At 43.1% G+C, this 16,271-nt stretch overlaps 1 protein-coding gene and 1 non-coding gene across 3 annotated transcripts; one reads left to right on the forward strand and one right to left on the reverse strand.

Annotated features, from left to right (window-relative positions):
* Positions 1-286: 286 nt before the first annotated feature.
* Positions 287-16,147, forward strand: LOC115556862 (protein kinase C delta type). 2 transcript variants are annotated; one of them, XM_030374259.1, is made up of 17 exons: positions 287-616; positions 6,252-6,368; positions 6,588-6,860; positions 8,043-8,211; positions 8,563-8,594; positions 8,745-8,830; positions 9,632-9,761; positions 10,135-10,235; positions 10,359-10,443; positions 10,608-10,711; positions 11,567-11,740; positions 12,710-12,801; positions 12,958-13,020; positions 13,152-13,290; positions 14,160-14,348; positions 14,505-14,633; positions 14,875-16,147. In XM_030374259.1, exons 2-17 carry the CDS (start codon positions 6,260-6,262, stop codon positions 15,031-15,033), a joined length of 2,034 nt encoding a protein of 677 aa, XP_030230119.1. In that variant the 5' UTR covers positions 287-616; positions 6,252-6,259; the 3' UTR covers positions 15,034-16,147. The 2 variants fall into 2 exon arrangements, with proteins under 2 accessions (XP_030230119.1, XP_030230118.1); XM_030374258.1 differs by lacking the exon at positions 287-616 and adding an exon at positions 2,448-2,633.
* Positions 6,913-6,984, reverse strand: trnae-cuc (transfer RNA glutamic acid (anticodon CUC)). The gene has a single exon. It is a non-coding gene; the product is annotated as a tRNA-Glu (tRNA).
* Positions 16,148-16,271: the final 124 nt, after the last annotated feature.

Consider the following 16,271-nt stretch of genomic DNA (forward strand, 5'->3'; position numbering starts at 1 on the left):
CGTGTGACTGTGAACATGGGAACAGAGCGAACAGCCAATAGGAACAACACACAGGAGGTTTCGCACCAAACCTGTTCGACAAGTTCCCTGCTCCCCTTTCTGCGTGTGCGTCTGCGACTCTGCGTGTTCGTGTGCTTCTGCGTGTGCGTCGTTCTAAAAAAAAGTTTAGCAAATAGAATGTTTCTAAATGGACACTGACTCCTAAGAAACTGCAACTTCCCTTAATTGTTTTGCACTCAAACCGTATTCACAGACTTCAAACTATTGCAGAAGTAGGCCTATAGGACAATAAAAGTATCGTGTAGTTCTGAAAAGCGACAACATAGATAGCGTCCCGTTCATCTATGCTGCGGCGGGAATTCACCTGGCCTGACGTCACTGCTTGGCTCGTCCCACCTCTTGAGCCGTACTGCACTCGCCTCTGCTCGACTGTAGTGCCAGAGGGGGAGAGAGGGGGAGAGAGAGAGAGAGAGAGAGAGAGAGCGAAAGAGCGAGAGAAAGACAGCCATACACACACACACACACACCCCGATACTACGGTGAAGATAAAGACACCCCGAAGCCGTCCGCTGTAAACAGCGTCAGTGCCACTTATTCCTGGTTTCTCCACGGGAAGGTAAGTCTTCTAAACTGTCGCTGGGTATACAACTTTTCATGATGTAGCCGGACCCGCTGAGAAACTTGTCTCACTGGTATTCTCGGCGTGGGCTGTGCATGGTCATGCTCCCTGTTTGCCCCGCCGTGCAATAGATGGAAATTATTAATGTAATGTAACCCCTTAGCGAAAAGGTTCAATCTGGACCGTCCACTACTTTCACTCCCGTCACGCGTTCCTCGTTCGGCATCATGACTTGTTTATGTTTTACAAGACGCGTCAATACTGTCGCGAACTGTGTTTACAAGTAGATCAGTAACGTTAGGCTGGAGTAATAAGAGACGCTTGATGATATTCAAGTTCCACTCTATAAGTTATGTTTCTAAACAAAGTTGACGATGTGACAAACGATTAGCATTGTCTGTTATTGTCAAAGACGAACCAGTGGCGAAAGCTGCCAAGCACTGGCAGGTCCTAATATAAGCTCCTGTAAATCTATTTTGTCCCTCTGCCAGGATGACCCAGGTTCGTGGGTCTGCACACACTGACACGCTTCCTATTTTTACACCGGATTTGGTGATATTTATTGATCAGTGGGAATGTATTCGTGTGAATGACTTCGCAAGCTCATGGTTTAGGCAAGTGTGTCCGCACTGTGGTTCACAACGGCGAGCGACTGGCTTTTTGAGAAGATTAGCTGCATTCTCTTGGTAGAAAACAACAGAGTCCCTGGCTTTCATGGTTGCTTAGGCAACTGTGACTGTGAAGCCTATTTTCAAACGGATAACCTTGAGATAAAGAAAAAAAACATGGCACAATGAAGTCTTGGTTGTGTGATGTACAAACCACAATGTCTTTTTATATCATATATTTTATATCGTATTACATGGACAGAAGGTGTAGCCTACAGGAACAGAAGCACTTCAACCTTTCCTTCTATCTGTCCACCTGCATAGTGTGCTGCTGAAGGCGTGTCAGTTTTCTTTGTTTTGTCATTGAAGAGTCCCCAATGCAGCACTGATCCAGAAGCGCACCCACAGACAGAGGAAAAATTATGCAAAGCGTGCGGTGACGACAGTTCACTGCAACACTTCTCTGAAAATTACACACACACACACACACACACACACACACACACACACACACACACACACACACACACACACACACACACACACACACACACACACACACACACACACACACACACACACACACAATTTGCTTCTCACCGCATCCTACTTTGCTCTGGCTGGCATGTTGTGTGAAGCCATTATTAACTGAGATTTGAACTGTGAACGAGGCAGAAAGTGACACAGGTCACCTTGATGATATGGGGAAAGGACAAACACAAACACACGGACACGCACAAGGACACGCACACGGACACGCACACGGACACAGACACAGACAAAGTAGTGGAATTTGTTCCCTGTTCTCTATAACAGGTTTGAAGATGTGCCTAAAGGGAATAGTGAAAACCGAAGACTTTACTTTTGGTCTAAGATGATTATATTTCACTACTGAATTCTTGGAATAGAAAGGGCAATAAAACTCGACTTACATTAGTGTAGAGCTTTCATTTCAAGCTGGTTTATGCAATATTATCTCTGAAAGATGTGTGTTTTATCAAGTGCATTGTTCAGAGAAAATATCCCATATACCAATGCGATATGATTGCTGAAAAGTATGGATTTTGTAGTGAAATGGAGGAGCAACATGCAGTAGAGATCATTCCACCCTAGCCTAACCTTGAACAAGTAACTCTATCGTTCAGTTTTTCTCTGTTTCTGTCTGTGTGCGTGTGCGCGTGCGTTTGTGTGTGTGTGTCTGTGTGTGCGTGTCCGTTTGTGTGTCTCTCTGTTTCTCGCTCTCACTCTCCAGTAAGCCTTTGTTGTGGCTCTGTCTATGATAAGTAATCGTGGGTGTTTTCCTGCAGACCTTCCTGTAGTTGATCAGCTGTAGGACTGGCGAATAACTGATCGAATGCAATTGGATGCTATATGTAGGGATACACATCGCTACTATCATTTCAGAGGTAGGCTCATCTCACGTCTGAAATTGTTATGATTAGTCATTTTAACATTAGAAATTTGGATTATGAAACTACTTCATATGATTGAAAACGATAAGCAATAAGTGCGGGCCAGCCCTTATCTACTAATATATTTTGATTAATTGCGGGGGGATTCGCTGTAGCATGTGTGTGTGCTTGCCGACTAAGCAAAAATGTATGTATGGCGGGTGAAGAAGGAAGGAGAATCCTACACCTCGAGTGACTTGATTTTAAGGCCTTTTTGGCAAACACATTCAGCAACGAGTGACTGGCGACTCTGTCACTGTTTACAATGAGCTGTTATGATTAGTTCATTTGTCACTGCACTCTAGTGTTGTACATGAAGATTGTTAGCAATGTATTATAGATATAGTGTACATGAACCTTGTTAGCAAAGTATTAAGCCCTGAACCTGGTTTGCAAATTGTTACACATGAACGTGGCTAGAGGGGTCATGCATAACACATGAAAGTGTTATGCATGACCCTTGTTACAAAGTGTTATGTTTAGTAAAGTTGGAGCAAGAAATAAGCTGCAGAGTCACGTTAAAGACTACTTAGTTCAAGGTTTTACCATAAACATAAAGCTCCCTTTTATTCTGAAAATAAATGTTGAACCTATGAGTCCTGCTCCAATCTCTGAGAGGAAACCACACACACACATGAAACCCAACACACGCAACCACACACACCTGCCTGTTATCTTTTGAAGCCTATTATCCTATTATGCACCGAGTATGCCTGCGGCTGTTATTGTTGTTGCGTGTTTGATCAGCTGCAGAACGACCTGTTGTCACCATGCACCATGCTTGTACTTAGGATCTACTATACTGTTCTGTACTTGTACTGTATCTGGTCAGCAACATCACCTTGGCCAGTTTGAACACCCTATGCAGCAGATTTTCAATGGATATACTTAAGGAAGTTAATAGAAATGAAGGAAATACTTGAATTTAGACTGAAATTAGAATGAACGTTTTATTTTTGCAACAGCACAATGATTAAGTCTGGTGAGCCGGAAAGCCATTGTGGATAATCATGCGTTAGAAATGTTAACATGCATCATTCCCCGGGAACAGGTTTAGGGACAGTAAGCCCCGACCGGCATGTTGTCTGGCCAGTTCTTTCAGCAGGTCCAGGTTCACTGCTCCGTCACCATCACTTAAAGGGTTAGTTGGAGAAGATCACAGCATTAGTGCTTTTAAAAATAAATGCAATAAGGTAGTAGTGATGATGGTAGTTTGTGATAGAAGCGAGTAATAGTAGTGAGTGGTAGTAGTGAGAGGTTGTGGTGGTGTGGGAAGTGGCGAGCGATAGTGAGTGGTAGTTCTGAACATTAGTGAGTTGTAATAGTAGTACACACAGAACCTGCTGTGTGTACTACTATTACTCTTCTGATTGTTGCTCATCCTGAGAGAGAGAGAGAGAGAGAGAGAGAGAGAGAGAGAGAGAGAGAGAGAGAATTTTTTTAATAATAATCAGAGTAAGTGTTTTCATATTTGAAAATATGGGTCATGTTGGCATGGCAAATATAATGACATAAAATCACAACGTACAAATATCTGTACGTACGTACGTCTTTTCATCCTTTTGTACCAGACGGTCAAGAGCATAACATTCCAAGGGGCCACCATTGTCAGTAACTACTGAACCGGCCACTGGTATAGCATTGTTGTCTGGAAGTTTAATTTGGCCATGTTTTAGACTAGTAGGCTCATGATGACACATTTTGATATATGCTTATAAATACATTATAAATACAAATAGATCCCAATAGCATCTCTAGACCAAGTTCTTAAAACAAATATATTGTATTATTCAGTGGTGGGAGGTCAAATTAGGTTAAATTCAGTTGTATTCATCATTAAAAGCACTCAATTTCTCATGGAAAAATCCCCAAATCACGAATACTACACTGTGGCGTATGTTATATTTGATCTAACACGGTTGCTGTTGTGGTGTTGCCGTATTAGATTAATGGATTGTAAACATGTAGATCAAGATAAGTGAATCCTCTTGCAAATAAATACAAAGGTTGACCTGATCCTCCACGTCGCAGCAACCCAATCCACATCATTCTGTTGTTTCCTATCTCCATTTATACTGCAACTGTTTTTAGCACCTGTATAATTACTGGAATATTTTGGTACTATTCCGATAACAGCTCGTCATTCTAGTTTCCGACATATTTCGAAGGAGTTACCGGCAATTGGCGGTATTGTGTTTCCATCACAGGTTGTTATTCCAGTTGCTAGCTAGATGTATGGATAGATTGACGTCACGTGTGTATAGATAGATGTATGAATAGGTAGATGGGCATACCCTTTAATAGATAGATAGATGTGAAGATATTGAGATAGATAGACTTATAGATAGTTAGATGTGTAGATAGATAGATGTAAAGATAATGATCAAAAATGATTGTTGGTATCACCAGCAGTGAGTTATTGGTCTCTGCTTTGTTTTCCCTTCTGGTTGTTACATCAGTTCCTTTACCCAATAGGGTACAATAGGGTTTGTCTTGGCACATCATTTGCAATGTTTCCATCATTGCTCCATTTAAAACTGGAATGCAGTTTCGGCACCTTGGGGTTCATTTAATGGGTTACATCAGCTACTTCTGAATGTAGAGATATTATATGTTACCTGTTACGTATTTTAAGAATCTAAGCTACCCACCCATAGGCCCAATGAAGCAGGACCAAACATATAAGCCGTAAATACTATACATAGCCACAAGGGGAGCAAGACCTTATTGGAGGCTGCTCCAGCCACAGATAGCAGCACCTTTAAATATATGAAGAAGCCGAAGCCATTACTTCACCCCGGCCACGCCCACTTGGCCACGCCCACTTGACGGTCTCTACCTGAGCACACGTGGTGAAGAGCACCAGAGATTTTCAGCGACACCCGCGAGGGGGCATGGGCCTTAGCCCATGGCCCGTAGTAGCCAGAGTTATTATCTCTCACACGTGTTCGACACGATTCCTAGACTTTTGTTCAATAGTCACTTACCATGCCGAAACATGCCTACTTTAACAATAAACTCTCTTAAAAGCTATCCCGGATTTGAACCCTTTCCTTGAAGAACTCAGCATTTACCCAAGCTTGGCATCATAAGAAGTGAACTATGTGTTTGGTGCTGGACTCGGACTCAGCCCAAACTACACATGTGTTTTAAACATACTATTATACAATCTGTTATGGTTCATGAATGCTAAATTATCTATCATGTATAGTAGCATTAAAGAGAAATTGTTTGAACAAAATGTTTGATTAGTTTGGCCTGTTTGATCTAGGCTCACATCTATGTTGGACATAAAGGATGACATAAAACATGTCAAACAAATTCAAACAATAAATGTCGCCGGTTCAGAACGTACACTGACGGATGTTGGAACAGAAGGTAGATCTTTTGGTTTATGAAGAGCATTGTGGTATCTTCTCTCTTGACCGAAGTAAACTCATTTGTACAGTTGCATCGGAAAGTTTTTCCTTTTCCAAGCGCACACATAATAAGATCATCGTAGATGATGATGACAATGATGATCTGATTATTAAAATGTCTTTTGCCACCCTCTCTTTGTCCGGTACATTCCAGCTCGCGCCATGGCTCCATTCTTGCGGATAGCTGTCAACACGTTTGACCTAGGGGCGCTGCCCCCACTGGACGGCACGCCCATCTGTGGCATCAAGATGAAGGAGTCTGTCAACACAGGTGCGCAATGCACACACACACACACACACACACACACACACACACACACACACACACACACACACACACACACACACACACACACACACACACACACACACACACACACACACACACAATGAGACTTTAGTCGCCCTTCAGACATGTGGGTGTACGCAGCACTGTTGTTGCCAGCTTTTCTCAACCTTGCGTACCCCCCTCCCCACTCCCTGCTACCAGAGCGAGGAAAGACCCTGCTCCAGAGGAAACCCACCATGTACCCGGTCTGGAAGGCCTCGTTCGACGCTCACATCAACGAGGGCCGAGTCCTCCATGTTCTCCTCATGAGGTCGGCGGAGGAGCCCCTGTCCGAGGCCACGGTGAGCCTGTCCGTCCTGGCCGAGCGCTGCAAGAAGGGCAAGAACAACTGCTGCACCGACTTCTGGATGGACCTGCAGCCCTCTGGCAAGATCCTGATGTCGGTGCAGTTTTTCCTGGAAGACACGGACACGGGTAACAAAATTGAATAAAGCTAAAACTGTTTGTGGATAGTTCAAAAGATGAGTTCCCTGACCGGGAATCGAACCCGGGCCGCGGCGGTGAGAGCGCCGAATCCTAACCACTAGACCACCAGGGATCTGTGAATTGGGCTGTAAATAGACAGCATTTTAGTCCAGTAGGCAGACCCTTCCCCCAACTCCCCAACACACTTTCCATTACTATTGGAGTTGATATACAGTGCCCTCTAGTGGTCTTCCTACCTGTAGCAACAGTCATGCACAGAACAGCACTTGCAAAACAATAGACTGGGTCTACTCCTCTCTAATCATCCTTGGGAATTTGTGCGCTGCTTTTGATGGGCAGCTGATTTAGGATCAAGCTGGATTTCTCCTAGCAGTGAGCCCCCCTGTCTTCTAAGTTATTTTATGACTCTGAACAGAATATTGTATTTTCAAGGGATACTCCAGTCTAGTCAGGAGGATTTGTCCGAGTAACGAATGCTTAATAATGCAATGAATGAACCATACAAAATTGAAGATACTTTCATTGTTCACATGGGAAATACATTCAATTTGATTGGGATTTCTACAAATGAAATAGTAGTAGTACTAGCTATTCGTCTGCAAGAAGCACAATTCCTTTTCAGATGTCATATATTTGAAAAAGCAACCAAACCACTTCACTGTACTGCAACTCCCCCCCTCCCTCTCTCTTCTCTCCCCCATCTCTGTCGTCCCCCGCCATCTCGCTCCTCCCCAACCTATATGGCTTCCCCTCTAATAAACAGGCTTTTGTCAGCATATCAGAGTAGCAGACGGAGAAATCAAAGTTATTTCATCTCGTTCATATCATCGCCCAACACTAACTGGTTTCCTTTATTGGTTGTTGTGTGTATGCTGTGTGCCTTCCCACCCACACACACACTGACACACACACGTCACCTTCTGCATGCCGCTTAACCCATACCCCTTTGACTGAAGAGTCATTTGAAGGCTTATCCCTGCATTTGTAAACATTGAATAGCATTGCACAATGATGACGAGTATGGTGGAAATATGTCATCATTAACTCTTTGACAACCTCTGATCTCACTCCCTAAAATCCCCTTTCAAGAAAGGCAGATTTCATGTTTATATATTGTTAATGTCTAAATATATGTTTAACTAATAGATTGTTTTAATGGATTCCCTCCAGTTTCATGTAAGTCGTCGGTGAGGGTCATCGCGGAGGACGGGCTGACCACCCTGACCCGGCGCCGGGGGGCCGTCAAGCAGCCCAAGGTCCACCTCATCAAGAACCACGAGTTCAGCGCCATCTTCTTCGGCCAGCCCACCTTCTGCTCCGTCTGCAAGGAGTTCATCTGGTGAGGCGATGTGGATGAACCGTTGCATCGCTTGATTGTTGGTTTTTGTTCAAACACACGTCGGTTCAATTCATGTTTGGCCTGGTTTATTGAGACAGATTCGTGACACTCACACCCCCGATATAAAAGGAAAACTGCTATCCTGAGTCTGAAGACTCATGTCACTCGTATTGCAGCATATATTTCCACCCTATCTTTTTTTGCTAAACCATTTTTGCAGTGTGTGATTTCATCCATTGATATTCAGAGATCTGAGTTTTGTATCGATATCAAAAATGTACTTTATTTCCCCGGACTCTTGTACTTGTATGTTCACTATCAATGCAATAATATCTTTTATTTCATTTCCAGGGGTCTCAATAAGCAGGGGTACAAGTGTAGACGTGAGTGGTGTTCTTTGTTTTTATCATTTAGTGCTAATGAGCATTCTGGAAACGTTTTTTGATTGTGTTCATTCAATTCTCTACTTACAATGTCATACTCCTATTGCTATGTCTGCTATGTATTAACATGTGCTTTTGTCTTCCCCTCAGAGTGCAATGCAGCGATACACAAGAGATGCATTGAGAAGATCATCGGCAGGTGTACTGGAACCGCCGCCAACAGCCGGGATACAATGGTAGGTTTCCACTATAGTGCACCTGTCTGTTAACGTCGGACTGGGAACTGCAGTTTTGCCTTCACAAGTCATATATATTTTAAGAACTACTGCTAACTGCTGTGATTCATGGAACAGGCTCATTTGATTGTGAACTTCACTCTGGTTGCGGGGTGTGAGCAGAAGAGATATGAATCAATCATTTAGTTCCAGGACGGTTGTAATTCCTATAACCAGTGAGTCGTAACCTTGCCACGGAGACGTTTACAGCACAGAAACTGATTATCACTGCAGGGAGACCTTTGTACCAGTATAAGGAGTTTCCCCTTGCTCTTTGTCGACAAGGAAACCCTTTAATAATCATCAACAAGACTAATTAAATATAGCAACTTGAACATATGTTCTTTCTTTAAACCTCCATTCCCTAAGAATTTGAATAGTGTTTACAGCACAGAAACTGATTATCACTGCAGGGAGACCTTTGTACCAGTATAAGGAGTTTCCCCTTGCTCTTTGTCGACAAGGAAACCCTTTAATAATCATCAACAAGACTAATTAAATATAGCAACTTGAACATATGTTCTTTCTTTAAACCTCCATTCCCTAAGAATTTGAATAGTATTGACAATTCTAGGAAATTAAGCTTTCAATGCGTGTGTGAGACCATATGCTGCCGATATACATCACTAGGGAAACTATGTTACCATAAATGACTATCAATTGCATTTTTCGAACTAATGATTGAATTTTAGTCATTCATATTTTACACTATATGATATGATATGATATAATGTTAACTGGGCTTTTATGTGTGGACTGCAGTTCCAGAAGGAGCGCTTTAAGATTGACATGCCCCATCGCCTGAAGTACCACAACTACAGGGGCCCTACCTTCTGTGACCATTGCGGCAGCCTACTCTGGGGCCTCTTCAAGCAGGGCCTCAAATGTGAAGGTGAGTCTGTCTGACCGATTTCAATTAATTTTATTTTTACCTCAATATTTCAACACCTTATAAACATTCAAATTGGTTAAATGTAAATTTTAATACGGATTTAAAGCGCTCAACTGAGATCGACAAACCCATGGTTGTTTCAAACTGGTGCAACACATAGATTGTTTTGCATAGATAGATTTTTCTATTACATTCCTTTTAAACTTGGATCTACTTAACTCTGATCATCTCTAATCCATGCTCAAAGCCATATATATTTAAATCGGAACCCAACTAGAGGTTTAGAGCAAGCCAACTGTCATCTAACCCCAAGCAGCGTGAGCGAGGGTTTGTGTTCAGCTCTAATTCCCCTCTCTCATTCCTCCCTGGCCAGACTGCTCCATGAACGTCCACAGCTACTGCCAGGGCAAGGTGGCCAACCTGTGTGGCATCAACCAGAAGCTCCTGGCCGAGGCGCTCTCCTACATCAGCCTGGTAGACCTTCTATCGTAGCTACTAGCGAACTAGGTTACCACCAAGTAATGGTACCATTTATTGACATCGTTATGATCTTGATACGGTTGTTTTAGATTTCAACAAGCCTCTTTTCTCCCTCAGAAACCCGCCAAGAAGCCGGACGATGGGCCTGACTCTGCAGTAGGGATTTACCAAGACTTTAAGAGCGCAGAAGTGGACCCTAGTGGTAAGAAGCTGTTATTACTGTGTACTTGCAATCTCATCTACGGATTTTGACATTGCACATAAGACTACATTAATTACTTTCGTCTTTTTAATTAATTGTATTTTCCTATTCCGCACCATGGCGTTTTGGGTCACGTAGTTACGTAACTTGTATTTATATCACAGAAGAGGTAACCGCAAAGCAGGACTCCGGTGCGGCGTTGGCCCGACGCCTGACATTCAACCAGCTTGTGTTCCACAAGGTGCTGGGCAAAGGCAGCTTCGGCAAGGTAGGCCATGGGTGTCACCAGCCATAGGCTACTCCCTTGAACTCTTCCAATGGATTGATCCATGAAATGGGCCTAGAGTCTTAACACAACCAAAGCCAATACTAATAATAAAACTAATAATACTAGGCCGTCAATATTTTTTGGAATCACTTTTTAAACGACATTTCTATATCCAGTACAACACTAACCCACCCAAATAAAACATAAATAAACTCAACTAAGTACCGTGTAGTTTTGACCGTCTTAGGTTGGTAATAACTCAAGATATAATTGTGTATTTCTTTGGAAAGTAGGCAACTAAATCTTAGAAAGACTTCCTCTTTAACCATAAATTCAAGTAACAATTGTAGTTATCCAAGGTTTATGTCAGTAGTTTAATTATGTTAATTAATTCTGTTAATTATGATATTTTATTTAAGTTGAAAAATGACCTAAATTATCCAAGAACTACTTGTTCTTCAAATAGTATTACAATTTAATCAAAAAGTAAGCTGAAACTGTTCAGTAAAAGGAAGCCGTTGGTTTCAATGTTATTCGATGTTCTAACCATATAACTTGTGACTAGTTATTCCTTCTCCATGCAATCAACACAAACCTTTACCATGTATGTTCTGCAACTTTACTCAGTAAGACATTCCCTTTTCCAAGCAATATTTAGCTTTTATTGACTCTAATTAACCGGTTAAATATTATTAGCAATTCGGGGACTGTATAAGGAAAGGTTACCAAATCACCCAAATAATATTTGGGTTCCATGCCACATGGTATTTCTCTCCATATAACTGATCATTATCAAGTTCAAGTTGCCCTGTTGGGCCGTATCACATGGTGACCTTTGGTATGTCTGGTCCCCAGGTGCTGCTGGCTGAGCTGAAGGGTCAGGGGGAGTACTTTGCGGTGAAGGCCCTGAAGAAGGACGTGGTCATGATGGATGACGACATAGAGTGCACCATGGTGGAGAAGAGAGTCCTCTCCCTGGCTTGGGATAACCCCTTCCTCACGCACCTCTACTCCACCTTCCAGACCAAAGTAAGCGATCGACATGATCACTCTCTTTTCCTCAAATGTTTTCCGTTGACCGGGGAATCAAACCCACACCGCGGTAGTGACAGGCAGTGAGAGCACCGAATCCTAACCACAAGAGCCCCAGGGAGTGGGGCCCAAACTTCTATTAACAAAGCTTCTTAGCATAGCTTCCAGAAGGCCCTCTTCATCCAAATAATAGTTATTAAGAAGATTTAGATTTATTTAGTTTGATTTTGTTCTTGTTTTTGTTTGTTTTCCCCTTGCTAGAACAAATATAAATAAACCTGCCCAGGTTTTGTGTATCCTGACCTTTTAATAAATGTTGAAGGCTTACCTTATAAACAAACTAAATACTCTGGTTTGACTCGAGGGTCAGTTTAATGGCGGATGAAAGGTGAATTAGGAAACGTATTGGAGTAGAATGATGTGTGCGCTCCTTGTAAACAGAAAGATGCACAACTCTGGACAACCCCTAGACGGTATAATGTGAACAGAAGAGTTAATGACATTTTAGATTAGGACACGGCGAATGCATTAATAATAGCCACTTACCCAGAACCCCCCTCTTAAAGACTACCTCCAGCCAAGGTTATCCATAATATCCAACTACTTGAGTAGTCGTATAATGGCTATTCATTTTGGAAGTGTACATGGGAGGTTTTGATTTAATACTTCTAGGAGCGAGAATGGGACAGTACAAAGAGATGGTTTTCTTTAACCGTGTGTGACCATGCCAGCTTGTGTCAGCTTAGTCGCCTTTTCCAAAACACAGATCTGTCAGCGCTTGAATATTAATGCATTCGTTATTTCTCAAAAATGCATGACGGTGGAAGCAGGAAAGATGATGACAAAGTGGCTATTAGAAAACACTTAATTGAAAAACTGAAATACTGGAAATGTGCTGTAAAGTTACCTCCTTTAAAAAGACGTGTACGATGAACTGATTTTTTTTTTTCCTTCCGTGTTCTCCAGGAACATTTGTTCTTTGTAATGGAGTACCTGAATGGCGGAGACCTGATGTTCCACATCCAGGACAAGGGCCGCTTCGATGTCAACAGAGCCACGTGAGTAGCTTCCCTGTCCCAAACGAACAGAGGGCATAGTCATCGTTCATCACTCCATCACTCCATCCATCCCCAACCGTCCTCCGCCTCACCGCTGTAACATAGACCCTGACTTAATGGTAATTTCCTAATTTCCCCGTCTCTCTTTCTGCTCAGGTTCTATGGCGCTGAGATCATAGTGGGACTGCAGTTCCTTCACTCCAAATGCATCATCTACAGGTGAGAATGCACCATCATCACCGCAATAACACACCATCATCACCGCAATAATACTAGTTGAATCTGTATCACAGCTTACACAATTTGATTGATCTGAACTCACCCCCCCCCCAACTACCACATGTGTGCAGGGACCTAAAGCTGGACAATGTGATGCTGGACAAGGATGGACACATCAAGATTGCAGACTTTGGGATGTGCAAGGAGAATGTGTGTGGAGAGAACAAAGCCACCACTTTCTGCGGAACACCAGATTACATCGCACCAGAGGTCAGCCGAAGTGCCTCCAATTTATACGTTTGATGCCGTTTAGACTGCTGAGTGCATCCGTACCTCTCAACCTCCATATTTGATAATCACATGAGTGAAGTTCACCTGTGAGGCTTATTTGAGAGGATGATGTTGATAGCCACAGTTTCCTATCCATATTGTTTGGTGATGCTTTTGAAGCCAAGCGTGCTTTCTAAAAATACTCTGAATAATCATGACGGATGTGCTCTCTCATAATTCCCCTTTTCCACCGGCGGGTACGCATCGGACCCAGTACGCCTCAGCCCAGTAGTGAGGGGGGCGGTATAGCCCATTCAGTCACGGCTCGCGTTTCCTCAGCCGAAAGTACCCTTAATGGTAGGGCAGGGTTTAAGCCGTATGGCGATAGTCGCGGCAGCTAGCTAAGCACTGTGATCTCCAAGCAGCCCGACACAGTGTAGCCTGCTAATAAATCCAAGGAAAAGAAGTACGAACAAAGAGCAACAGTGTAGGTCGTCAAAGAAGGACGGCAAACATTTGTGCAACATTTTCTTCAATAAACAAAGCTTTCGCCGTTGTTCAGAAATACCTCGCAAGTAATGCGTTTGTTTGTTATTATTCCCCTGTCGCAAGGAAGTGCGATTCTGTCGACCAATCATCGGACGGCGTGTGTAGCTCGAACTTGCCGGCACCCTTTCAGGCGTCTCAGTACCCCAACTGAGGAGTACTGCGAGACGAGTACGGCTCAATACGGCTCAGTCCGGATCACTCCCACTTTTGGCGCTGGAAAAGCGACCCGGACACCTTTTGCAGACTGAACCGACCCGCACCCTCCGGTGGAAATGCGCCATTAACAGCGGTAGTCTCTCCTCCCCCTCCTCCTCTCTCAGATCCTGTTGGGGCAGAAGTACACCTTCTCGGTGGACTGGTGGTCCTTTGGCGTGCTGGTGTACGAGATGCTGATTGGCCAGTCGCCGTTCCAAGGGGATGACGAGGACCAGCTGTTCGAGTCCATCCGAATGGAAACCCCGCACTACCCACGCTGGATCACCAAGGAGTCCAAGGACCTCATGGAGAAGGTTGGCCTCACTCCCTCTCTTTAGTCAGACACATCCATGCCATATTGTCCCTCATAATGCTACTCTCTTTGCAGTAAAAGGTTCAATTCAAAACACCTTTGTTGCAGGAATGCTGCTATCAACAAATAACATTGTTTGGTTTGTGTCTTTTTCTAGTTGTTTGAACGAGACGTCAGTCAAAGGCTGGGCGTGGTTGGGAACGTTCGGCTGCACAGCTTCTTCAAGTCGATAAACTGGCCTGCTCTGGAGCGGAGAGAGGTGAAGCCCCCATTCAAGCCCAAAGTGGTACGTTCCTCTACATAATTGTACCCTAAACATAATAATTATTAATTATTAATGAACATTGTGATGCTGGTATGTATTATACAAATAATATTGCAAATCTAAGGGTACATAATTAATTGTACATAATATATAGAGCGCAGTACATCATTATGTATAGGTTTCACTAGCAGACTTTGGCTACACCAGCATCATGGTTCAACTAGCATGCTAAAAGACCGTCCCCTTCCTCCATGAAATTTAGAAAGGCCCAAACGACTGCAGCAACTTTGACAGGGAGTTCCTGAACGAGAAGCCACGCTTCTCCCACGCTGACAAGAACCTCATCGACACCATCGACCAGGCAGCGTTCGCTGGCTTCTCCTTTATCAATCCCAAACTGGAACGCATGATGGCGAAATGAAGAGCCAAAATGGCTCTGCTGAAAACATTGGTTCTATCCATGCATACTACTGGTACGCCTTATCGTTCAACTAAAGAAAAAAAATCTTTCCAGGCTCTCCTGAAGAGTGTGACTTAAAAAAAGGAGAAATGGCATGATATTGGCTTGTAATTGATGTAGCCCACACCAGACTCTGAATCATAGATGAGGAACCTGAAGGAAAGTCTGTTGAATGGCTTAAACCTGTACAGAATACTGCTACAGTATATCAATCAATGCTGGTCTATACATCAGGGATTTTCTCTATTCTATTCACTGGTCTCTTAAGCTTAAGATCACACATATATTATGTCTCGAATGTATCTGTAACTATGGGTAACATTTTAACCTTCAGCGTAAGGATTGTGACTTTGTGTTCTGACATTGCATTTGATCCATATAACGTGTGTACACACACTAGTCCACACTGCTGAGGAAAGTGTTGCAGTGTTTTTGCTGTAACCCAGTGCGTACATCTGGGCTCTGTCTGTTTTACCTGGTTAGGCCGCGTGCTCAATGTCTGCGTCTTCAGAGTTAAACTGTCCAGTGGGGCTGGCCAGGATCAACGATGACACCAATAGGAAAAAATGAGTTACACACAACACTTAAGACATTCAGTACTACATGTGTATATTTATCTTCACAGTAGTACCGGTGTATCTCTGTATTAGGTATGTTTCTTGGACGGGCTGGGGATGACTACAATGCTGCATGCTGCCACTGGAGGACGTGTTGCTGGTGTCGGTTACTGCATTGTACTTCTTACTAAAGGGGTTCAAGGGCAAGACGAAATGTTGTGGGTTCCCAGATGTGATTTGGGACAGTAGCAGAAATACTGGAGAGAGTTGTACCACTATAGCCCTACGGTCTGAAGGATATATTTGTGTGTGGGAGAGAGGAGTGTTTGATCATATATGTTTTAAAAATGTAATGTTACTTGAATTTGCATAATTGAAGACGAAAATAAGAATACTGTATATTGACCTTTTAATAACTATTATCTTGCACTGTTGGTGAAATTTGGATATAGGCCTACTTTTTTCTACTCATATTTTACGTCGACATAACTACAAATAAATGCATATCAAAATCCAAACCCCACGTGACTCTTTTCCACGTTACCAATGTCATATAGTGTCATCTTTAAATGGTTGCAAACGCAAGTGGAGGTGGGACTAAAGCAGCCCTTGTAGTGAGGGCAGCTTTAGTCCCATCTATCT

The sequence above is a fragment of the Gadus morhua genome, chromosome 13 (assembly GCF_902167405.1).
Source record: "Gadus morhua chromosome 13, gadMor3.0, whole genome shotgun sequence".
Classification (NCBI taxonomy): Eukaryota; Metazoa; Chordata; class Actinopteri; order Gadiformes; family Gadidae; genus Gadus; species Gadus morhua.